The sequence below is a fragment of the Prosopis cineraria genome, unplaced genomic scaffold (genome assembly GCF_029017545.1).
Source record: "Prosopis cineraria cultivar Desert tree isolate PC_DT_omini unplaced genomic scaffold, ASM2901754v1 PC2, whole genome shotgun sequence".
NCBI lineage: Eukaryota > Viridiplantae > Streptophyta > Magnoliopsida > Fabales > Fabaceae > Prosopis > Prosopis cineraria.
Window position 1 is genome coordinate 1,666,445 of NW_026555333.1, and position 19,372 is coordinate 1,685,816.

The following is a 19,372-nucleotide window of genomic DNA, read 5'->3' on the forward strand; positions in this document are numbered from 1 at the left end:
GAACGATTCTTCATTGATTACTTGAAGATTTTTATTTATCATGGGAAAGTATGATATTGTGATTATGTTGTTAATTTCTACTATTGTTATATTTCATGTCTTATGATTTAAATGTTCAAGATTTATTCATCTATGGTGTGGTCGTTATTATTAATTTCATAATGATTTATGACTCCAATTAAAAAGTATTGAATGTGTTAATAGATGATCAATTGAGCCATGTTATATTCATCTTAGGATTAAATGGCCAAAAGCTACATAGATTTAGATTTTGAAGATCATTATGGGGTTTATTAGTAATTTAGTTATTTGATGTCTATAAATAATATAATATTGAACGGTTAATGGTTTAAATATTTTATACCATGAAAAGTTTTGATGAATTTGAAAATTATTTTTATTGTGATCTTAACAATTAGCGTTTGATGGAATTGATATAATATTAACAAATATGAAAGATTAGCAAACTTACCTTGCTTATGAGAAAGGTAATAATCATATATGTAGTAAGTAATATGCATAGGCTAAAATAATATTCAATAAAAGCACATCAAATTTCAATTTTATACACCATCAAACTAATAATATATAGAAAAATCTATCACAAAATAATGTACTCGACCATTATTAGATCTCTATGAAAATCTTTATTTTCATATATGTGTTCATTTATCCCGAAATAACTTTACACTTTAAATATTTAGATTACATGCCTGTAATTTTCACTTCAAGTACTTATTTTCTTTTTCCTTTTTATATTTGGCCAATCATTATTTGTCTATTTTTTATGATAGATTTGTGAGTTGAGAAATTTGTTTGGAGAAATAGCTCAATAAAAAAAAATAAAAATTGAAATTTGTAATTTTGTGTGAGTTGAGAAGCACTCAGCTTTTTTAATAAAAGGTAGCCTATTTATTTACGATATACATGCCACTGTCTTCAAAATGCAACAATAGATAAATTATATTTATGTAACTCCTACATGAGGGGGAGATTGTAGGGGTACAATATCATTATTGTGTATCACTTACATACTTGCTCTCAAAGTTCGATGGATGCAAATTGATATTATAAATCAATTATGTGTTATGAAAAAAATAAAAAGTTTATTGTTGATTTTTGTTACAGTAAATCATAAGTTTACTAATCCACCATGCATATTGTTAGCATTATTTGTTTCATCATTCCAAATCATATACTCCCTCCATCCTCATTATAAAGCACTTTTAAAGGAGTTTTTCTGTCGCAAAATATAAAATACTTTAAATATATTAAGATTTTAATAAGTGCACATTTTTAATATTATCATTTCTCTCTCTATAATTAATTTTCATCCATTCTCTTTTTAATATATTAAATAATAGATATTTTTAAAAAATTTATTTTTTTATTTTGAAAAGATAAGGTTGTTAACTATATTAAATGAGGTTTATTGGTATATAAAATATTATCTAAAAGTGTCTTATAATTTAAAATAGATAGAGTATAATGCAAATAGTTATTGAGAATATAAATTGGCATCCATTGAAGAACTAGAAGATTCTTCACGAACAGAAAATATGCTATATACTTTAAGATTTTAAATGTATTGCTTGTTCTAAAAAAAAATATGAGATGTTTATTAGTTATGATTAAGAATTGATCCATCCATTTCTAAAACTATAACAACTTTAGATACATAAGCCCATTAGATGGCACATGAATAGTTCAAATATTCAATAAATTTGATAGATATATCAATCAAATGTTTTTTAACTTGCAATTTACAAGATTATATGTATAAATCATTATAGAAAAGCATACAATTTCCAAACTCTATGACATAGACAATTTTAATTGGAAATGCTAGTAAATTTATACTTGGGGCTTTAAAAAAGCCGATTTAAAATATGATCTAGTTTAATCATTCATTAAAACCTTTTCTACAAATAGCTAAATTAATATTTATGAGAATAAAATTTTCATTGTTAGTTTAGAATATTTGATTTTGCAGACTACAACACAATACACATTAAACTAATAAAATATTGTAAATTTTCCTTTTTGAAGTTGGCTTTTGGTTAATAGCTGAGTATATGCTATCTTAGAATTTTTGATTATGCAATGCTAATTATCATTGTCCTACCACACTACACATGGATGGTTATTTATGGAAAGTTGGAATAAATATTGGATAAGAATCTCTTCCTTCTTGTTTGTCTCTGAATGAAATAAAGAAATGTTTCTAAAGAAAAAAATGAATTTAGGAGACTTATACTGCATGATTAGCTGGTTGTCATCATTTAACAAAGTTTTCCTCACATGAGGGGGCAAAAATGAATAGTTGAAAAAGAAAATATATGGAATGCATTTTCACTACATCTTATTTAGATCCTTACATATAAAAACATGAACCAAGGGTTTGTCAAATGTTATATTCCTAAAATATCATAAAAGCATTTGCCAGATACAATCACCAGCTTGTATGAAAATTAGTAAATTTATTGTTCCAGCAAAAAATGCTCCAATTAGAGTAAATGAAAATGAGACATGCTTGAAGCTTGAGAGATTAACTGGTTCCTAATACAAAATCTTGTAAAAGAGGAGCATATAATTAAAATAATCATATTAAGGAGGCAGACACTCTAATAAAGCATTAAGACATAACTTATTCTAAAACCCGTAAAAGAGATTTAGGTACTTAAAAGTAATAAAAAGATAAAGTTATGTCACAATTGAAAGAATGGAACTGAAAAGATAAAGTTATCGATAGCAATTTTGATGACAATACAACATGATTAAATGAGGATCTTGTGTAAAAGGTGTCCTAAATTAGGACTTATTTATCAATGTAACTATAATAAATCAATGACTAACCTAAAAGGATTATCCTATAAGAGATTAACCTAAACAAATTCTTAACATATATTTTCACAAAGATTTAATATAAAGGGATCCCAAGTCTTTAAAATATTTTAAGAACTCATATCATTCAATTAGACATATACGAAAGTATGATAAAGAAAACACATCAACATGGGAAAAGAGTTTCCTCCTTTATTTTCTCTCTATGCCTTACTCCACAATACATATATACATATTTACAACATAACACTTAGCCACTCAAATCCTTTCATAACTGGTAGCGGGGGGCCAAGGTCTCAATTACATTTATCACAATGACTATTACCTAATCATCATACTCTATATATCATCTATTCATCAATAGCCCATCATATGCATGGATTTCCCTTTTCATTCACATATAATTAATATCAACTGCTCATCCTTAGACATCAAAACACTAGGGGAGACTGTAACAACATTCAAGTTCTCAAATTAAGCAAATGATAACTATTTCCACTTGTACAAATATTTTAACTCGTTAATATAGCACAAGCATCAAACCACATTCTCCAGGACCCAAAATACATTTCCCCCAACATAAAACCCATCATGTAAGTAGATCAAGAATATATTATCCTAGTTGGCAATATTATAAGTTAAATATACATATCAAAATAAAAAAAGAAAGGCCTACAGAAATGATTACTATCACCTGACCTATTGCTCCTTTCTTCTATTTTTCTGACATGAGCTAGCTCCTATAATATGTTAAAAGAGAATGGTGAGTATAACCACTCAGTAACCAAAGTACATCTAAGTTATACAAATGTATGGTAATTAATCATGAATACAAGTGGCTAATAAATTTATCAAGGTGATCATGTAAACAATTATATTAGTAACATGTTAATCACATTAACATCTAACTCATGTGAATAATCTCAAGAATAAAGTCAAGTACAACGTTTGCATAAATGGCTATATTTACATTATTCGCATAATTACTACATGTTCTCATTTTCACAATTATAATCATATTCTCAACATAGCCATCAATTACTCAAATGGCATGATAATAATAATATGCATGATCAATCTCTTCCTTATATCCCCCCTTATTTCCTCTGACATGAAATCCATGGGCCAACAATTGGAAAGAATCATCCATGTGGTGAGACTACCTAAGGCCTTAATCATATTGTGAGGGGCTACCGGGTCAGGGTTACCTTACTCACTTATGAACACAGTTTCTCCCAAATCACACACTATGGGGTGTCATACTCAAAACTAGCTCTACCCAAAACTCCAGGTAAGCCAGTAGAGTCAAGTCCCTTAATAGGAACAATGCTACACTACCTTATAAGGTAAGTAGTGGCTATAACCCCTAGGATTTTTGGTTAATAGCTAAGTACCATATGAATTTTGCATAACTACTAACTCCTTAACTAAGGTGAACTCCCGCCATATGATCATGCTCATCAACTTTCTTGCTTAACAAACATTAAGGATTATCATATTTCAATCATACTTCTTGCATTAATTTTTATATTATCATACAAAACCACATTAGCATTATATAAAACTTACTGTGCTCGTACACAATTCATCACTATGCATAATCCACAATTTATAATCAAGGATGTATATATCATCATCAACCATCAATCTCATTACTCACACCAAGTCACAATTAACTTAGTCATAAATCATAGAGTCTCAACCAAGCCACATGTATTACAAACAATCATTTCAAAATTTAGATATATATATATATATATATATTCTTTTGTTTTACCAACATAATTAATTAATTAATATATAAATGCATAAAATAGATTTTTCCCAGTTACCTCAACCCTTGAGAGGTTAAAAGTTACCCCTCAAGTTACAATATTTCCAAAGCTTTTCAAAGCTTGAGTGGTGTCAAAAGAAAATTAATCTACAATTAATCATATCTCAATGTGTTAATAATATTATTAACACAATTTTCACTCATACTCTAACACCCAAGTATTTATTTTATTTTATTTCATTTTTTAGGACCTTAGTCTTAGCCTCTTGAGTTCTAAAATTTAATTTCATGTATTTTAACCTATCTACTAGGTTCAATAATCTCCTCCATAATAATTTCATTCAAATAATTTTCTAATACCAAAATTTCCCTTTTTATTTTAAAAATTCGCACATAGAAATATCCAGAAATTGCAAACTTAATTTCAAGCCTAAAATCATTATTCTATAGCCATAATAATTTATTTTTTATCTCAAATAATTATCTAAATATCAATAAATTAATTTATATTTTTAAATTTAACTAAAAATCTACCCATAAGGATCTAGAGATAAACTCAAATGTTTCAAATTCTAATTCTATCAATAAAATAATACTCTAGAATATTTATTACACTACCAACAACCTCAACAACTAGATTTATTTATAAAAAATTTATCCCTCTTTCAAACCTTAGATTTTTTAAAATCTTAAAATTTGCAGCTCAAAGGGAAAAACGACTAAGAAAAAATGTTTAGAACACTTACCTAGTTTTAGAATACTTAAAATCTCATCTGAAGTATCCTATTATGAAGCTTCACCTTCTAAATCAGCTCTTCCAACCGTAGCGTCGCTCATTCTCTCGCTCGCTCTCTATTTGCACCTAAGGCAAAAGAAGAAAGAAGGAAGAGAAATAGAGATGAAATACCGAGTTGTTTTAAAAATAATTATGGGTCCCGCATGCTAATCCATGCCTCTCTCTCTTTCTTTTGTCTTTTTGTGAATCCATTATGCACATATAAAGTCAAATTGTCTGCCCTATCTCTTCATTTCATGTTTTTTTTTCTTTTTTACATTATTTACACCTTAACACCCAAAGCAAAAATTACTTCCCTTCCCCCTCTTCAATTTGCATTTTTTTTATGTTCCTTTTCCTTCTTCTTTCTCTCTTTTTTTAATAATATTATTATTACTATTTCTATTTACTATAAAATCATAACTTAGGATTTTAAATCTAAATTAAATTCAATAATAATCTTCTAACTAAAATTATTTATATCTAAATATTCTTTCAAAATTACTCATTTACTCTAAATTAATTTAATTAACCTTAGGTTAATTTTTAGGATGTTACATCTTGCATACAAATTTATTATGAAAAGTAAACAAACAAAGACTAGCCAAACAAAAAAAGTTAAATGAAAAGAATCAATGTGAGTAGAATTATATTCATTCTCTATATGTGAAAATCATAGGCATGCAGTCCAAACACCTTAAATATAAAGTTATTATGGGAAAATGAATACTCATATGAAAATAAAGATTTTCACAAAGGTCTAATGATGATCAAGTACATTATCTTGTAATGTATTTTTATATATATCATTAGTCTCACAATATATAAAATTGAAATATAATGTGCATTTATTGAATATTATTATAGCTTATGCGTATTACTTACTACATAATGAAATTTACATAATAATCTTTGCAAGAGTTAAAATTCCAGAAGCATGACAAATTCTTGAGAAAATTATTCAACATATACCTATGTTTATGTTCTTAAGCTTGTATGAATTGACATAGTTTAAGTGTATGTGTGTGTATCTTAGCAAATATGTTTTGGAAAATTGATGGGTTTTGATAAAAAGATTTTGAGAATACAATTTTGACATTGACTTCACATTCAACTTGTTGATTTGATATTTAATACCCAATAGTTATAAAATTATTTTGCTTTATTTATTTTGTCTACAAGACTATGTTGAATTGATTAGTCCTGAAGTACCATATATTTATGCATATCTATACATTTAGCTAATATTGCATATATGATATAATTTTGTTAACAAATTTGAGTTCATGGTGAACTGATAGATTTGACAAAGAAAAATATGATATTATGAGAAAAGTGTAACATCCTAAAGATATGTTAGAAAAATATATTTCCATAAATTATATATATGATAACAATGAATCTAGCATGGTTCAACTAGAAGTAAGATTTGCTTGGAAAAATATTGACAACAATCACATTTGAGAAATTAGTACGTAGAACAATAATTTAAAAGTGATGTTGTCATAAGGGTAAGTAAATATGTGCTATATTCTTTTTTCCTTAATTAAGGTTTTTTTTTTCTACTGTGTTTTCTTGATAATGTTTTTAACGAGACAGCATTGGATAACGTACAAATAAATGTCATACTCTTTTCTTCTACTAGGTCTTTGTTCCACGTGTTTTTTCCTAATTGAAGTGCTTAATGAGGCATATTCTTGTATTATGAACATCGAAGAGGAAGTGTTATGAATATTAAGAGTCATGTGGGTGTCCATCTCCCTCGTTTGATCTTCTCCCATGAAACTCCCATCATTTCATGAGTATCAATTACTCTTTATTTTCCATTATCAGTTGTGTAACCCTTCATGTAAGATTATGCCTATAAATAAGACATGCTATTTGTATTGTAAATGATAAAAAAATAAGGTTAAAGTATAAATTTTCCCTCAAAGTATTGCACAAGGGGCATCAAGTATCTTAAACTAACAGGCAATGTTGCTCCCCATCTTTTAAAAATAGGGCAATCTCATCCAATTATAATAGATCCTAAACGTTAATTGTTAGTTGACCCTAAGAAAGGTTATTTTAACTTGTTTAAGCTTAGCTTGCTACTATGTCATTTCTTCATATTTATAAATTAAAAAAAACTTCTTTCCCCAAGTTTGCAATGTGCTCTCAGATTAAACAACTCGAGTGAAAAATAAAAAGATGATCAACAATAATAACTCAGATCCAAAACAAGAGAGATGACCTATATCTAAAATGCCAAAATCAATAACTATTTTGCTAAACAAAGTTAAAAAAAGAAGAAGAAGAAGAAGAAGCCAACAATGAACTCGCATCTACAGAAACAATGGGGATTTTATAAAATGCAAAATGCGCATCAAGGATCACACAGCTGTAAAAAGCAATAAACCTAACAATGTTAAAATCTAGACACTAGATTCATTTACCAAATAAACAATTAACACAGTCAACTCAAATAAAACCTTTATTCTAAGGTAGGTCTATACTTCGCTTTGATAAAGTAGCATTTGATAGAGTAGCAACCTTGTCCTCGTCCAGTAAAGGGATCTTTTTCGAGATCTAAACTTCAATAACTTAAGAGAGATGCGATGGTTGAAAAGCAAAAAAACTAAATAAGTTGAAATTTGAACTGTGTCTACTTAAAAGAGATACGATGGCCAAAGAGCAATGGAAGAAGCTAAGATTTAAGAAAAGGAAAATGAAGGATGAGTAGAAGAGCAGGAAATGCAAATTGAATTAGGAAGGGAAGGGAATGCACTTATAATCTCTTCACCTCCCCTACCATCATCGACCCCTTTCGCTTGATATCTCCTCCCTCTTTATCTCAGCCACAAGCACAACCATTAATATCCATTGTGAATATTATATTGAAGAACCATTGTGATCTGAGTGATCATTTTGGCCTTTTAAATCTCATTCTTTTTATTTTAGATCCCTTTTTTATTTCTTGATTTAATTATTGTTGATCTTGTTTATTTAAGATTAGTCTTTTATTTTCTAGAGTATCACGTGCTAATTTCATAGAAACTTGAGCTTAGTTTTAATACTAGCAAAAATATCAATAAGGCCGCAGACATACCACTTAGACTTCTTTGATCAAACTAACAATCAACATTTGGGATTTGTTAGAATTGGATAAGATTGCTTTGTTTTAAAAGATAGGGGGCAACATTGCCCTTTTTATCAGTGTAGGATACTTGATGCCCCTCGCACGATACTTCCAGTGCAAATTTGCACTTTAACCCAAAAAAATACAAAAGAAGTTATCCTTATTTTTATTGCTCATATTCTTTGTTCATCTTCTCTCATTTATATTCTATCTATATTTTATTCATAACAATTCATACATAATTAAAGAGTCATCTATTAACTTATACATAGATAATGTTCAAGACTTTTACTTCCTTTTCTTTTTAAGGCTCTCATTGCCATTCTTTTTTTTTTTTGCCATATTGGACAATGAACATCATATTTCTAAATTCTTATAACACTAACATGCATATTTTTTAATCTTTAAAATATAATATGTTGGTAAAAGAAAATCTTTAAAATATAATACTAAAATTTCCAATTTCTAAACTTCTCTCAATTATCAAATAATGAACCAAAGCAAAAATAAAAATGAAACTTGGCATGCCTTCAGTACTCTATAGCCAAGTGTAGGTAGGACTAAGGGTGAGCAGATAACTCATGACCCACCAAATTTACTCGCACTAGGATGAAATGAGTAGGCTAAAATCCACAGTTAAGGAAAAAAATGGATGGGCTAGTTTTACGAGCCAACCTATGTTAAGTCTAAACAAGCAAGATGAGCTACGAGTTTCCCCTTGGGCAACCCATCCCGTCCTGTTTATACGTATGTACATAATATGTAACACACGAATTTTTTTTTTTAAATAATTTAACTCAACCATAGTTGGGTTACAGCCACCCAACACATTTTTATATCAATAATTTCAATATAAAATATTTTATAATTAACATTTCAGATAAATTTTTACCTCCCACATGCCATTAGGCTAAATCACATTTGTCCATCCTTATACTCCCAACAAGTAAACTAAATCACATTTGTCCATCCTTATACTCCCAACAAGTAAAATAAGCAATTTAGTCAATTTTCAACACAAGCCAGTTATTTGGCCTTATAATCATGCCATTTTAACCAATCCAAAGTAAACCAAATATTAAAATTACAGTCATCCAAATTGTACCAAAAATAGAAATAGTTTGAAAAGCATAATTACATTTATATATTCATATAATTGACAATAAACAAAAAGCCCTAATATTGGCAATATAACACATTATAAATTATAAATTAAATACCTAAAAGAGACAGTGGATCTATACCACTAAGCCTCTGGGACTCCTCCACGTATCACTCGTGGCTCTTCTCCTGAAAATTGTTAACCACATAATGAGACTCAAAAGTCCCAGTAACCAAAGCCAATTTATGATAGTGTATACAAACAGTTAAGTGTGTGCTTACTAAGTGAGAATTAAAAATAATATAATTCCAACAAATATAAGAAATATTATAATAAACACAAACAACCATCCTTATATCCCTCCATTAACCTCGAGCCGTAGCCCTCACTCGGTGCTAAATTACCCGGCCAAAGGTAGATTAGCCCGAGCCCTTACAAGCCACCTATTGAGCTCCAATAAGGGCGTACCACGTGACACATAAATATAACAACAATAACAAGTCTCCCAACACCTCCCACAATAATCAAATAAATTCATAATAATATTGCACAATTATATAATATTACAAAATTTATAATTTTTTCAATAATCACCCAATTAACATGAAGTAACACAAATCACAAATTAAAAGCATGGTTACCTTGTGGCTTTTTCAATAAATTATTCCTTAAAATTTCTCTCTCACCACAATCTTCACCAGTAATACAATCTACAAATAACATATTATTTATAAATATTAGTTTCAATTTTTGAAACTAATAAAATAATTCTAATAATAGAATTAAAAATATAACATAATTCCTAATCTCAATCTTAATACAAATCTATAGTTAATACTATTAAGTATAATTTTTAACTCCTCTTTTAATTATCAATAAACATTAATAATCTAAAAATCAACTTCTAAACTAATTTTTATTATCAAAATTTTTCTTTTTATTTCATAAATTCGTACCTAAAATACCCAAAAATTAAAAATTAAATCTCTAGCTTAGAATCATAATCCTATAGCCATAATAATTCATTTCTCATCCCAAATAATCATCTAAACCTCAATAAATCAACATATATTTTCAGATCTAGTCTAGAATTTGATCCATAAGCCATAAATTCAAAGATCATTAACAAATTTATACTCTATAACATTTATTATACTACTGACAACCTCAAAAAACCATATTTATTCAACATAAATTCATCCCTCTTCCAGATCTTAAATTTTCTACCACTACAAACTCAGAAACTAAAGAAGAAGGATGACTAAGAAAAATTTTTAGAACACTTATTTAGTCTTAAAAAGCTTAAAATCACACCCTAAATATCCTATTAAAAACTCTTACCTTAAAAATTTAGATATTTCGCACCGGTGACTCGCGTTCTCTCCGCCTCAGCTCGCGCGCAGGAATGAATGAGGAAATGAAGGAAGGTGAGTTTTTATAAAAATTCAGTGGGTCCCACACATTTTTTTTATTATTTCTTCTTCTCTCTCTCCCCTTTTTTTATTATTATTTTATATTTACTATTCATGCGGCGCCGAAAGCAAATTCGTTTTCTCTTCTTTTTCCTTTTTTTTTTGGCATACCTTTTCCCCTTTTTTTATTATAATAATAATTTAATAATTTTTTTTAATTAATTTTTTTTAATAAATTTTTTTTTAAAAAATTTCTATTAACCTAAATTAACTATTAAAATTTAAATTGGGATGTTACATAATATGTATACAAAAAGTTTGAAAAACACTCACACGTTCACATCTATCTTTCTCCTAAAAAATGGGAAACCTTCATTCCACAGTACAATTGGCTCTCGACTCTTGCTCTCTTATTCTTATCCACCATCATCGCTCTCTATCATCTAATCATCTCTACTAATCGCCATCCCTCATCTTTTGTCTATCAAGTCTTCGTGACTGTGCTCAATGCTTATTACTCCTTTACTTCTTATTTACCTCATCTTGACACATCAACACTACTTTATTCAGATCTCACACCCAGTGTAGGTACCTCCCTGTTTCTTTAGACTTTATTTAAGACTCTTAGGTCTCCTTCTGTAACCATTCTTGCTAAAGCTAATTTCTGAGTCTTCTTATAACATCTTGGGAAACTTAACTTAAGGTTAATTAGGTAATTAAGGACAAATTAAATAATTAAAAGTTAACTTGAATTAAAAAGTAATGAATGGATGGCTAATGAGTTTATCAAATCCTAATTGGCGCTTAAAATTTAACTATGATTGGGTCTTAAAATTGGACCTAGATGGTATTGGGCTATATTTCAGTCTAATTAGATAGACCATGTTTGAAACCTTTATTTTTGATTTTTGCCTGCAGCTAATAATCAATTTTTAAGCCTTACAAAGAGTTGAGTGGGAATCCGAAAGTGAATGAGGAAAGCTCTGTCGAGGTTTGTTGTGGGCATTCAATTGAGTTTATTTGGAGTTTCAAATCACTTGGGTAAGTATCTACAATCTCTTCTCTTCCTCTCTTATGAATTTTCATAATTGTTTTAGGTAGTTCTTTAGGAATCCGAAGATAAGCTTTAATTTTACCTAGAATTTTGACTTTGATGGGACTAATGGGTGTTTATTTAAATGTCTAACCTTTAAGTTATAATGCTATTAATGTTTTAAGATTTTAAAGTAGGGTTTAGAGTAAACTGAGTTTAGGTTTTATATATAATTAATTAAGGATAATTGATCATTGATGACTTTTAATGTGTTTAATTGCAGATTGACCATTGTTGGTGTTATTGAGCCTAATGAAGGCTTCATTTAATATTTACGGGTACTCTTGGTTAGTAAACCAAGAGTTGAGATAACAAAAAATTTTAAATTCTTATATATCATAATATCTGCAATTGTAATTTATACTAAGTTATCATTGGATTGAAATGGGTAAATAGACTTGTTGGTTGATATGTTGACTTTGAGTAATTGTTACAGAATAAACATGCCTAATAGCGACAAAGATGTTTTATGACTATGTGATAACATGCAAGTTTTATTGATTATGAATATGTTGAGTGAACTTGCCTAACCATGATGAATGAGAACTCACCCTAAAATAATAGAAGATTATAATGGTAAATCCAAAGTGGTGTGGCCTCCGTTGAGTTTGCATACAATAATTAGCATATTTTATTACTATATGTATTTAATATTGCCAACAACCTGTGAGTGTAGTATGGGTCAGGCACTTATAACACCATGAAATTTAAGCAAGGGGAACCTATGGTCTAATATGAGTATAAGAGCTTTTGGTTGGGTAACCCCTCATAACTGAAGAGTAGGACTAATCTAGTCAAATGGACTAAATCCAAACGAGTTGTTAGCCCACGGGCTCAATTAGAAGATATAAGGAAGGATATAAGATAATAGTATTGATCATGTAGCGTACTGTCTTGTATTATAATGTGATTAATGTGTGGTTAACCTATGTGATATTAACTACCTATTTGTTTGCATATGCCATAATATCTTGGCTACTAAAATTGTTTAATCTTACTCTTTGTTGATATCATTATAGGAGACAATAATGCTAAGGAAAAGGTAGAGGCATCAACTTCAAAGAACTTGAGCTTGTTTTGGAAAGTGTCAAGTTGACCTATATGTAGTTGACATTATTTTGTCAACACTAGAGGTTTTTTATATTGAATTATGTTTATTTAAAATTCACTTACAATTATAGCCTTAAACTTTGAATTTAGGTATTTATGGATTGGTTTGGCCATAATAGGGCTCAAACCCCTAATTTGATGATCGTAGTATGCCAAGATGGTTTGAATAAGTATATTTTAATATAAGTTTTACATTATTTGGGTGATTATTTAGCTTGAATGCAAAGATTTGTATTTTCATCCCCTCCTTATGTACCTTATGGTAGTTAAGTACTTAATTCTTGTATTATGGGTTATTTGATGCTTGTGGTTGTTCAAACAAGTGTATTAGAATTTATTGAATGTGATTTAAGCCCTTGCACAGGCTAATAGCTCATAGTGTGAGATCTAAACACTTGGTTGCTGGTCTTAGAAGTGAAAATGTAACAGCCCTCCGCTTACCTCGCCTCCCCGAGGTCTTTTGCGATGCTAGACACTCTCTCCTCAGGCCCCACAACAGGGCGACCCCATCCCTTACGGTGAGCATCAGGAGACAAAGGCTTCCCCGCAGTAGTGTGCAGGTTCAGCCTCAACTTTGTTATGGTACCAGGTTCAGCCTGAACTTTGTTATGTAGGAGAGGTTGGAGGATCGAACCTAGGGAGGCTTTCCGCAAGGGAAATAATCCTGCACACTACTGCGGGGAAGCCTTTGTCTCCTGATGCTCACCGTAAGGGGTGGGGTCGCCCTATTGTGGGCCTGGGAGGAGAGTGTCCAGCGCCGCAAAAGACCTCGGGGAGGTGGGGTGAGCGGAGGGCTGTTACAGAAAATGTGAAATTATGGTCTCGGGTGTCCAAATTCTTTGTATGATATCATATTGATATGAAATCAAAATCAGTAGCTATATTATGAAATTGTTGATGTATGGGCACTTTAATTACCTCAATCAGAGGTCTGATTCAAAAGTCATGTGCTTTAAAAGTTTGTAGTTGGGAGTTGTCATGACAGATGTTGTCATAATAGCTTTGGCTGTGTTTTATAGACTTTTAGCCTTAGCTAAAGAATGCTTTGACTATAGCCTAAAGGGTGTTGGCCATGGCCGCGTAGACCTATTAAAAATAACTCTTTTTACCTTTATTTTGATTTGTTTTCAATTATAATTATTTTTCATATTTCTCAAATATTTTTTACTTTAATTTATAATGATTAAATCACCTTTTAAACTTGGTTTTGGGTTAAATAATTTATAAGATCCCATCTTTACAGAGTTTTTTTACTTAGCTTTTTGAGTTTCACATAACTAAGGTTGATCATTTTCTTTACACGATATCTTTAATTATTGATTAAATTGGTTAGAATTATCATGGTAACTCTACCTTAAAGTTAAGCATGTGTTGATTATATGTTTACATATTGGAGGCATTACACATCTCTTGCTCATTATCGCTTTCACTTTGTTTGCTGCTACTTCTTAGAGGTTGATCGGAAGTTGAGGTTCGTCCTTTGAGTTGTTTCTTCAATCTTCTCTTCTTGCCTTGTCTTCGTTCAATCTCCTACTCATTGCTTGATAGTTTCTCTCGTTTCACTCATTTCTTACTTTATCTCAATATAGTGTTTAGATTTGCAGTATAACAATGTGTGCCATGCAAATTACTTTTATGAGTTTTTAGGTGTATGACTTTTCGAAAGTAGGCAAATTCAAACCCATCTCTTACTCATGTCCAAGTCTTTTTCTCTCTTTGTTTTTTTTTATATGAAGAATAAGAAATTGTTAATTAAAGATTCAACAATAAATTGACAGTATTTTATTGATTTTTTATTGATTTTTTTCTTAAAAAAATTACGTAGCCTTTAAAATGGGTTAGACCAACCTGCCCACACCTACACGGGTCAGCCCCGCTTGTTTCACAACCGGCCAAAATGGGTCACTTACGGGTGTAGGGTGCTGGTAGTCTCTTAAACTACTAGCTTGTCTTGCCGTTGCCCAACCTTGGGCAGAAGTAGGTGGGGATTTTTTTTTTTTTTTTTTTTACCGTGACAAGGGATGGGAATGCTTTTGGACGATCAAGTAGAGCACAAATAAGAGTGAAAGCAGCTGAAGTGATCCATAATTTCTAATAAGCAATAGCCATGCCTACTGCCTCTCCCCTTATCTTAGGCGCCTTGTCCCCCGTTGCCGCGCCGTCCTCATTCCCTCCAACGCCCCGCCATTCAAAATGCAACGTCTCCCTGAAACCCAAAAAACTTTGCCTCTCACGCAGAGACGCTGCTTTGCTTTTATTCCTCTCTTTGTCTTCTCCTTCGCCTGCCTTCGCCCTTGGAATTTGTAAGGACCTCCGCTCTTCCTTCTCCGATGTATCTTATCTCCCTCACTTCTCACGTCCCTTGTTTCGAAACCCTAATTTCTCAAATGGTGCGCAGCTGGACCCAAGGATTGGTTGAAAGAGCAAAAGAAGAAGGCCTCTAGCTTCCTGTTGGCTCCTGTCGGTGCCTCCCGTGAAAGCCTTCGTTCTGCCTATCTCTTGCTCAGTACGTTTCTCCCCCTCCAATGCTCATGCGTATATTGTTTATTAGGTTTGATTGAGCTTCTCTTGGTCATTGTTATTGATAGTGGAAAGCGATGCTGATTACACGGACCAGGATTTTGAGAAATTTTATAATCTCTTTAGGTCTGCTGCTAGGGATTGCGTTCCGCAGGAGAGAAATTCTTTCGTCACTTTCCAGGCTAACACTGGAGTCGAGGTTTGTCGGTCCCCTACTTAAGCGATCAAAGATGAACTAATTGTCTTAGCTGTTTTGCTACCATGCTTCGAATGACTCCGCCTCTGCAAACATATATGCCTACAAACAAGTTTCTGAATGCTGTAGCGCTAAAGTAAATGTTGTAAAAATATCAATTAATTTTTAATCACATTTTATTTACTGCCCTGTTCACTCAGGAATACGGTGTCTTGGACGCTCATTATGGGTTTTCTTTCTGATTTTTTTTTATTTGAGATTCGTAGTTATCGGATCTTTGGGATATCGAATGACTAATAATACTAGATTCTATGCAAAATGTGTGCTATTTACGTAATCTTTAAGCTAGATTCTTTATTCCCCTCCACATTCCTTTTCCAATAAGCATCGAATCCCTAAGCAAAGATTGTTTTAGGCGGAACTCACTCTCAATTCGTTTTCATGCAGGTATGCACATTTCGATTGATAGTGAAGAATGCAGCCTCATTGCTTGGAAGTAAAGATCCTGTAAAGTTGAAAGCCGAAGCCTTGCTGGATGACCTAATAAGGTATCTATTCGCTTTTAGCATCTTTGTGCTGCTGCACCAACTTGCGTGTCGCTCAATTCTCTTCTTGATGCCATTGGAATCACTTAAAAAAGTAGGAAGAATCTGCACAACTGGAAATTTTTTTATGCCATTGACACAAGCAAATGTTTTGAATGGTTCTGTTTCCTGTTTATATCTGTAGCCGTATAATTCTTTGTTTGGTCTTGGTGATCCTGAAACTTTGTTGGCATGTCTTTGTAATAAAGAATACACAATGAAGGGGATAAGTTAGCTCAGCTGAGTGCAGTTACCTGAGATTTTGAACCTCTCCTCAGAGTTGCTCCTAGCGAAGTGAAGGCTTTTCTTATCAAATGATGTAATGGGACCTTTACCCCCTTTTTAATGTAATGTTGGGTACCCAAAAAAAAAAAAAACAAAAACACAAACAAAAACAAAAATGGAACATGAGATAATTGCAACAAAGATTCCTGTTTTTCATGAGATAATTGCAACAAAGATTCCTTTTTTTCTTTAATAAAAGCTCATGCACACCAGTTTTGACCTCAAATTCTTTATCTGCGCCTAGATCTGCTTTTCCTCATTTTACACCCTGGTGGTCTTGACTGTTGAAATTAATGGCAATTGCCTAATGTCGTAATATATGGTGGTGTTCTCTGGTTTGGCATATCTATGTACATGACAACCATAATGATTGGTTGTTTACTTATTCTTTGTTGCTCCTTATAATGCAGATCTTTCACCTCTGTCAGTGGCCTGGCAGGCGAAACCACTTTTAAACTTGCTTCTAATAGGTATGTCTTTAATAGTAGAAACCTAGAGAATGCAAGATCTTCATCTTTTAATGATGTAATAACTAATAAAAACTTATGCACCCAATGTGTATATATTTATATAACTTAGCGTGGTTCTATCTTCTGTTGTCTTTACTTATATGGTAACATCCTCTTACGAGACATATTCTTTCCATCCCAATACTGGAGTTTAGTTCAGTTAAGAAATGGCCTTAGTGGAACTCCAATTGTAATCAATTAATAGCAATTAGACTTGGAACATTTCCTCTGTGTCAATGTCTAAACTTTTGCTGTCTATCGAAATGATAAATTTGGCTGTGATCATGCAACTATAATTTCGACCTCTCCTCGAACTGCTTTACAAGTGTGCAAGTGCGTGTGTGTGTTTTAACATTTGACGACAGCTCCATTAACATTATCACAATCTTTCATTTGGATCATGGAGGCCACTCAGATTTATTCCATTTGAAATAAAGCATATAGTTATATATTACTATCTCCTCTCCAAATTTGTCATCGTACTTGCAGTCATGTGTTTCTTCACTTATTTGTTATGAGCTGGAACTTAATCAATTCAATAGCATTTTCCTATTCGCATTTGATGCAGAAGAAAGATAGCAGATGCTGTGGAGGATACACTATCTTCTCTTGACAAATTTGAGCAGGGAATCAAGGATTGCCTTGAAATCTGACTGTTAAGGGTAGCCGTAGCCGGTAGTTTTGCTTCTCTTCCTTAAAGTGGAAAGTCCAAGTTCTAATGATTATGGAACTGATGGAAGTGCCATTAGGCTGTAACATGTGGATGATATTATGTGCACTCCCCCTCCCCCTCCCCCTCCCCCTCCCCTCTTAATCGGGTAATTGTTGATATCTGCCAAAGGCAAGGTTGAATGCTGTGAAAGGCTGGGATATAATCTATTAATTTTGGGTAATATCAATAAAAAAAAGGTTATCTATCATCATGAAGTTCATAGTTTCTTTATCAAACATTTGAAACTTTTTAATGTTAGCTATCTCACGGCCTGACCAAAGGAGGTTTGAGAATCAAATTTTTGCCAGTGTTAATTGCCCCTTCTGCCCCAGGTAGTTAGTTTCTTGAGCATTTATCTTGTATCAACATATTTCATAACTAGTTGTGAAACAAAATTCGTCTGTGTTAAACTTGTGTTTTATTTTGATCTGGGATGACATCGTCTCTGGTCTACCAGTCTTGTGGAGAAATTGCAGATGACCTTGATTGCATAATATCTTTTATATGCAGGCTACATTCATAAACTGTAAATATTAAGCATTTAGTTTTTATTAGTCTATTACAAGGTAATACTGTAATAGCTTCAAAGATCTGAAATGATTCATAAAAATCCGCCCAGAAAGATAAAGGAAGATATGCATTCCCCCCAACTTTATAGTGTTGCCTCCTTTCGATCGATACCGTGCGCATGTCCAGTTTCATTGCTTTTGAATTTTTTTTAATTAAATGTTGATATTTATCCAAAGGTTAGTCATGCTTTATCATGTATTGCATATAGTTTATTATGAATTACATTATTTATACTTTTATAGCATCGTTCACAACTCACAAATATTATCAGTTGCTATAAATTTTGTATCATATATTGATCATATATGTATATAATGATTATAAATTGATTTTAAAGATAGTTGTTAATGTGATGCATGGCGCATTGTGAAGTAGAATGGACTGCAGGCTGCTTAATGCCGCTCCATTTTCACTTGTGCTGTGAAAGTGTTTCTTTTTCACTTCATTTGCTGTTCCCTTTTATTTGTTTTTTTTTTAACTATACAACTAGATATAATTGCTCTCTGTGGGGTTCGATGGAGATAATATATCAAAAGTTATTTAAAGCTTGCAGTCACTTGTTTTGTTATACCCAAACGTCACTGAAATTTACGGTGAAAAATTGCATCAAATTCAAAAAAATCTATGGATGAATATAGAATAGTATTGGGCCCTTTCCATCATCCATGATTTCTGAATAATGCCTGTTTTGTAAATTTGAGGGGAGGAGAAAGAATTGGGCCGTTTCTATCATCCATGATTTCTGAATAACGCGTGTTTTATAAATTT

The 19,372-nt window shown here is 31.4% G+C and overlaps 1 protein-coding gene across 2 annotated transcripts; it reads left to right on the top strand.

Moving 5' to 3' along the window:
• The first annotated feature begins 15,214 nt into the window (after positions 1–15,214).
• On the top strand, positions 15,215–18,249 carry LOC129303056 (uncharacterized). 2 transcript variants are annotated; one of them, XM_054942061.1, is made up of 6 exons: positions 15,215–15,531; positions 15,627–15,734; positions 15,817–15,947; positions 16,392–16,492; positions 17,224–17,283; positions 17,894–18,249. In XM_054942061.1, exons 1-6 carry the CDS (start codon positions 15,336–15,338, stop codon positions 17,973–17,975), a joined length of 678 nt encoding a protein of 225 aa, XP_054798036.1. In that variant the 5' UTR covers positions 15,215–15,335; the 3' UTR covers positions 17,976–18,249. The 2 variants fall into 2 exon arrangements, with proteins under 2 accessions (XP_054798036.1, XP_054798035.1); XM_054942060.1 differs by having other exon boundaries at positions 15,225–15,531; positions 17,891–18,249.
• Positions 18,250–19,372: the final 1,123 nt, after the last annotated feature.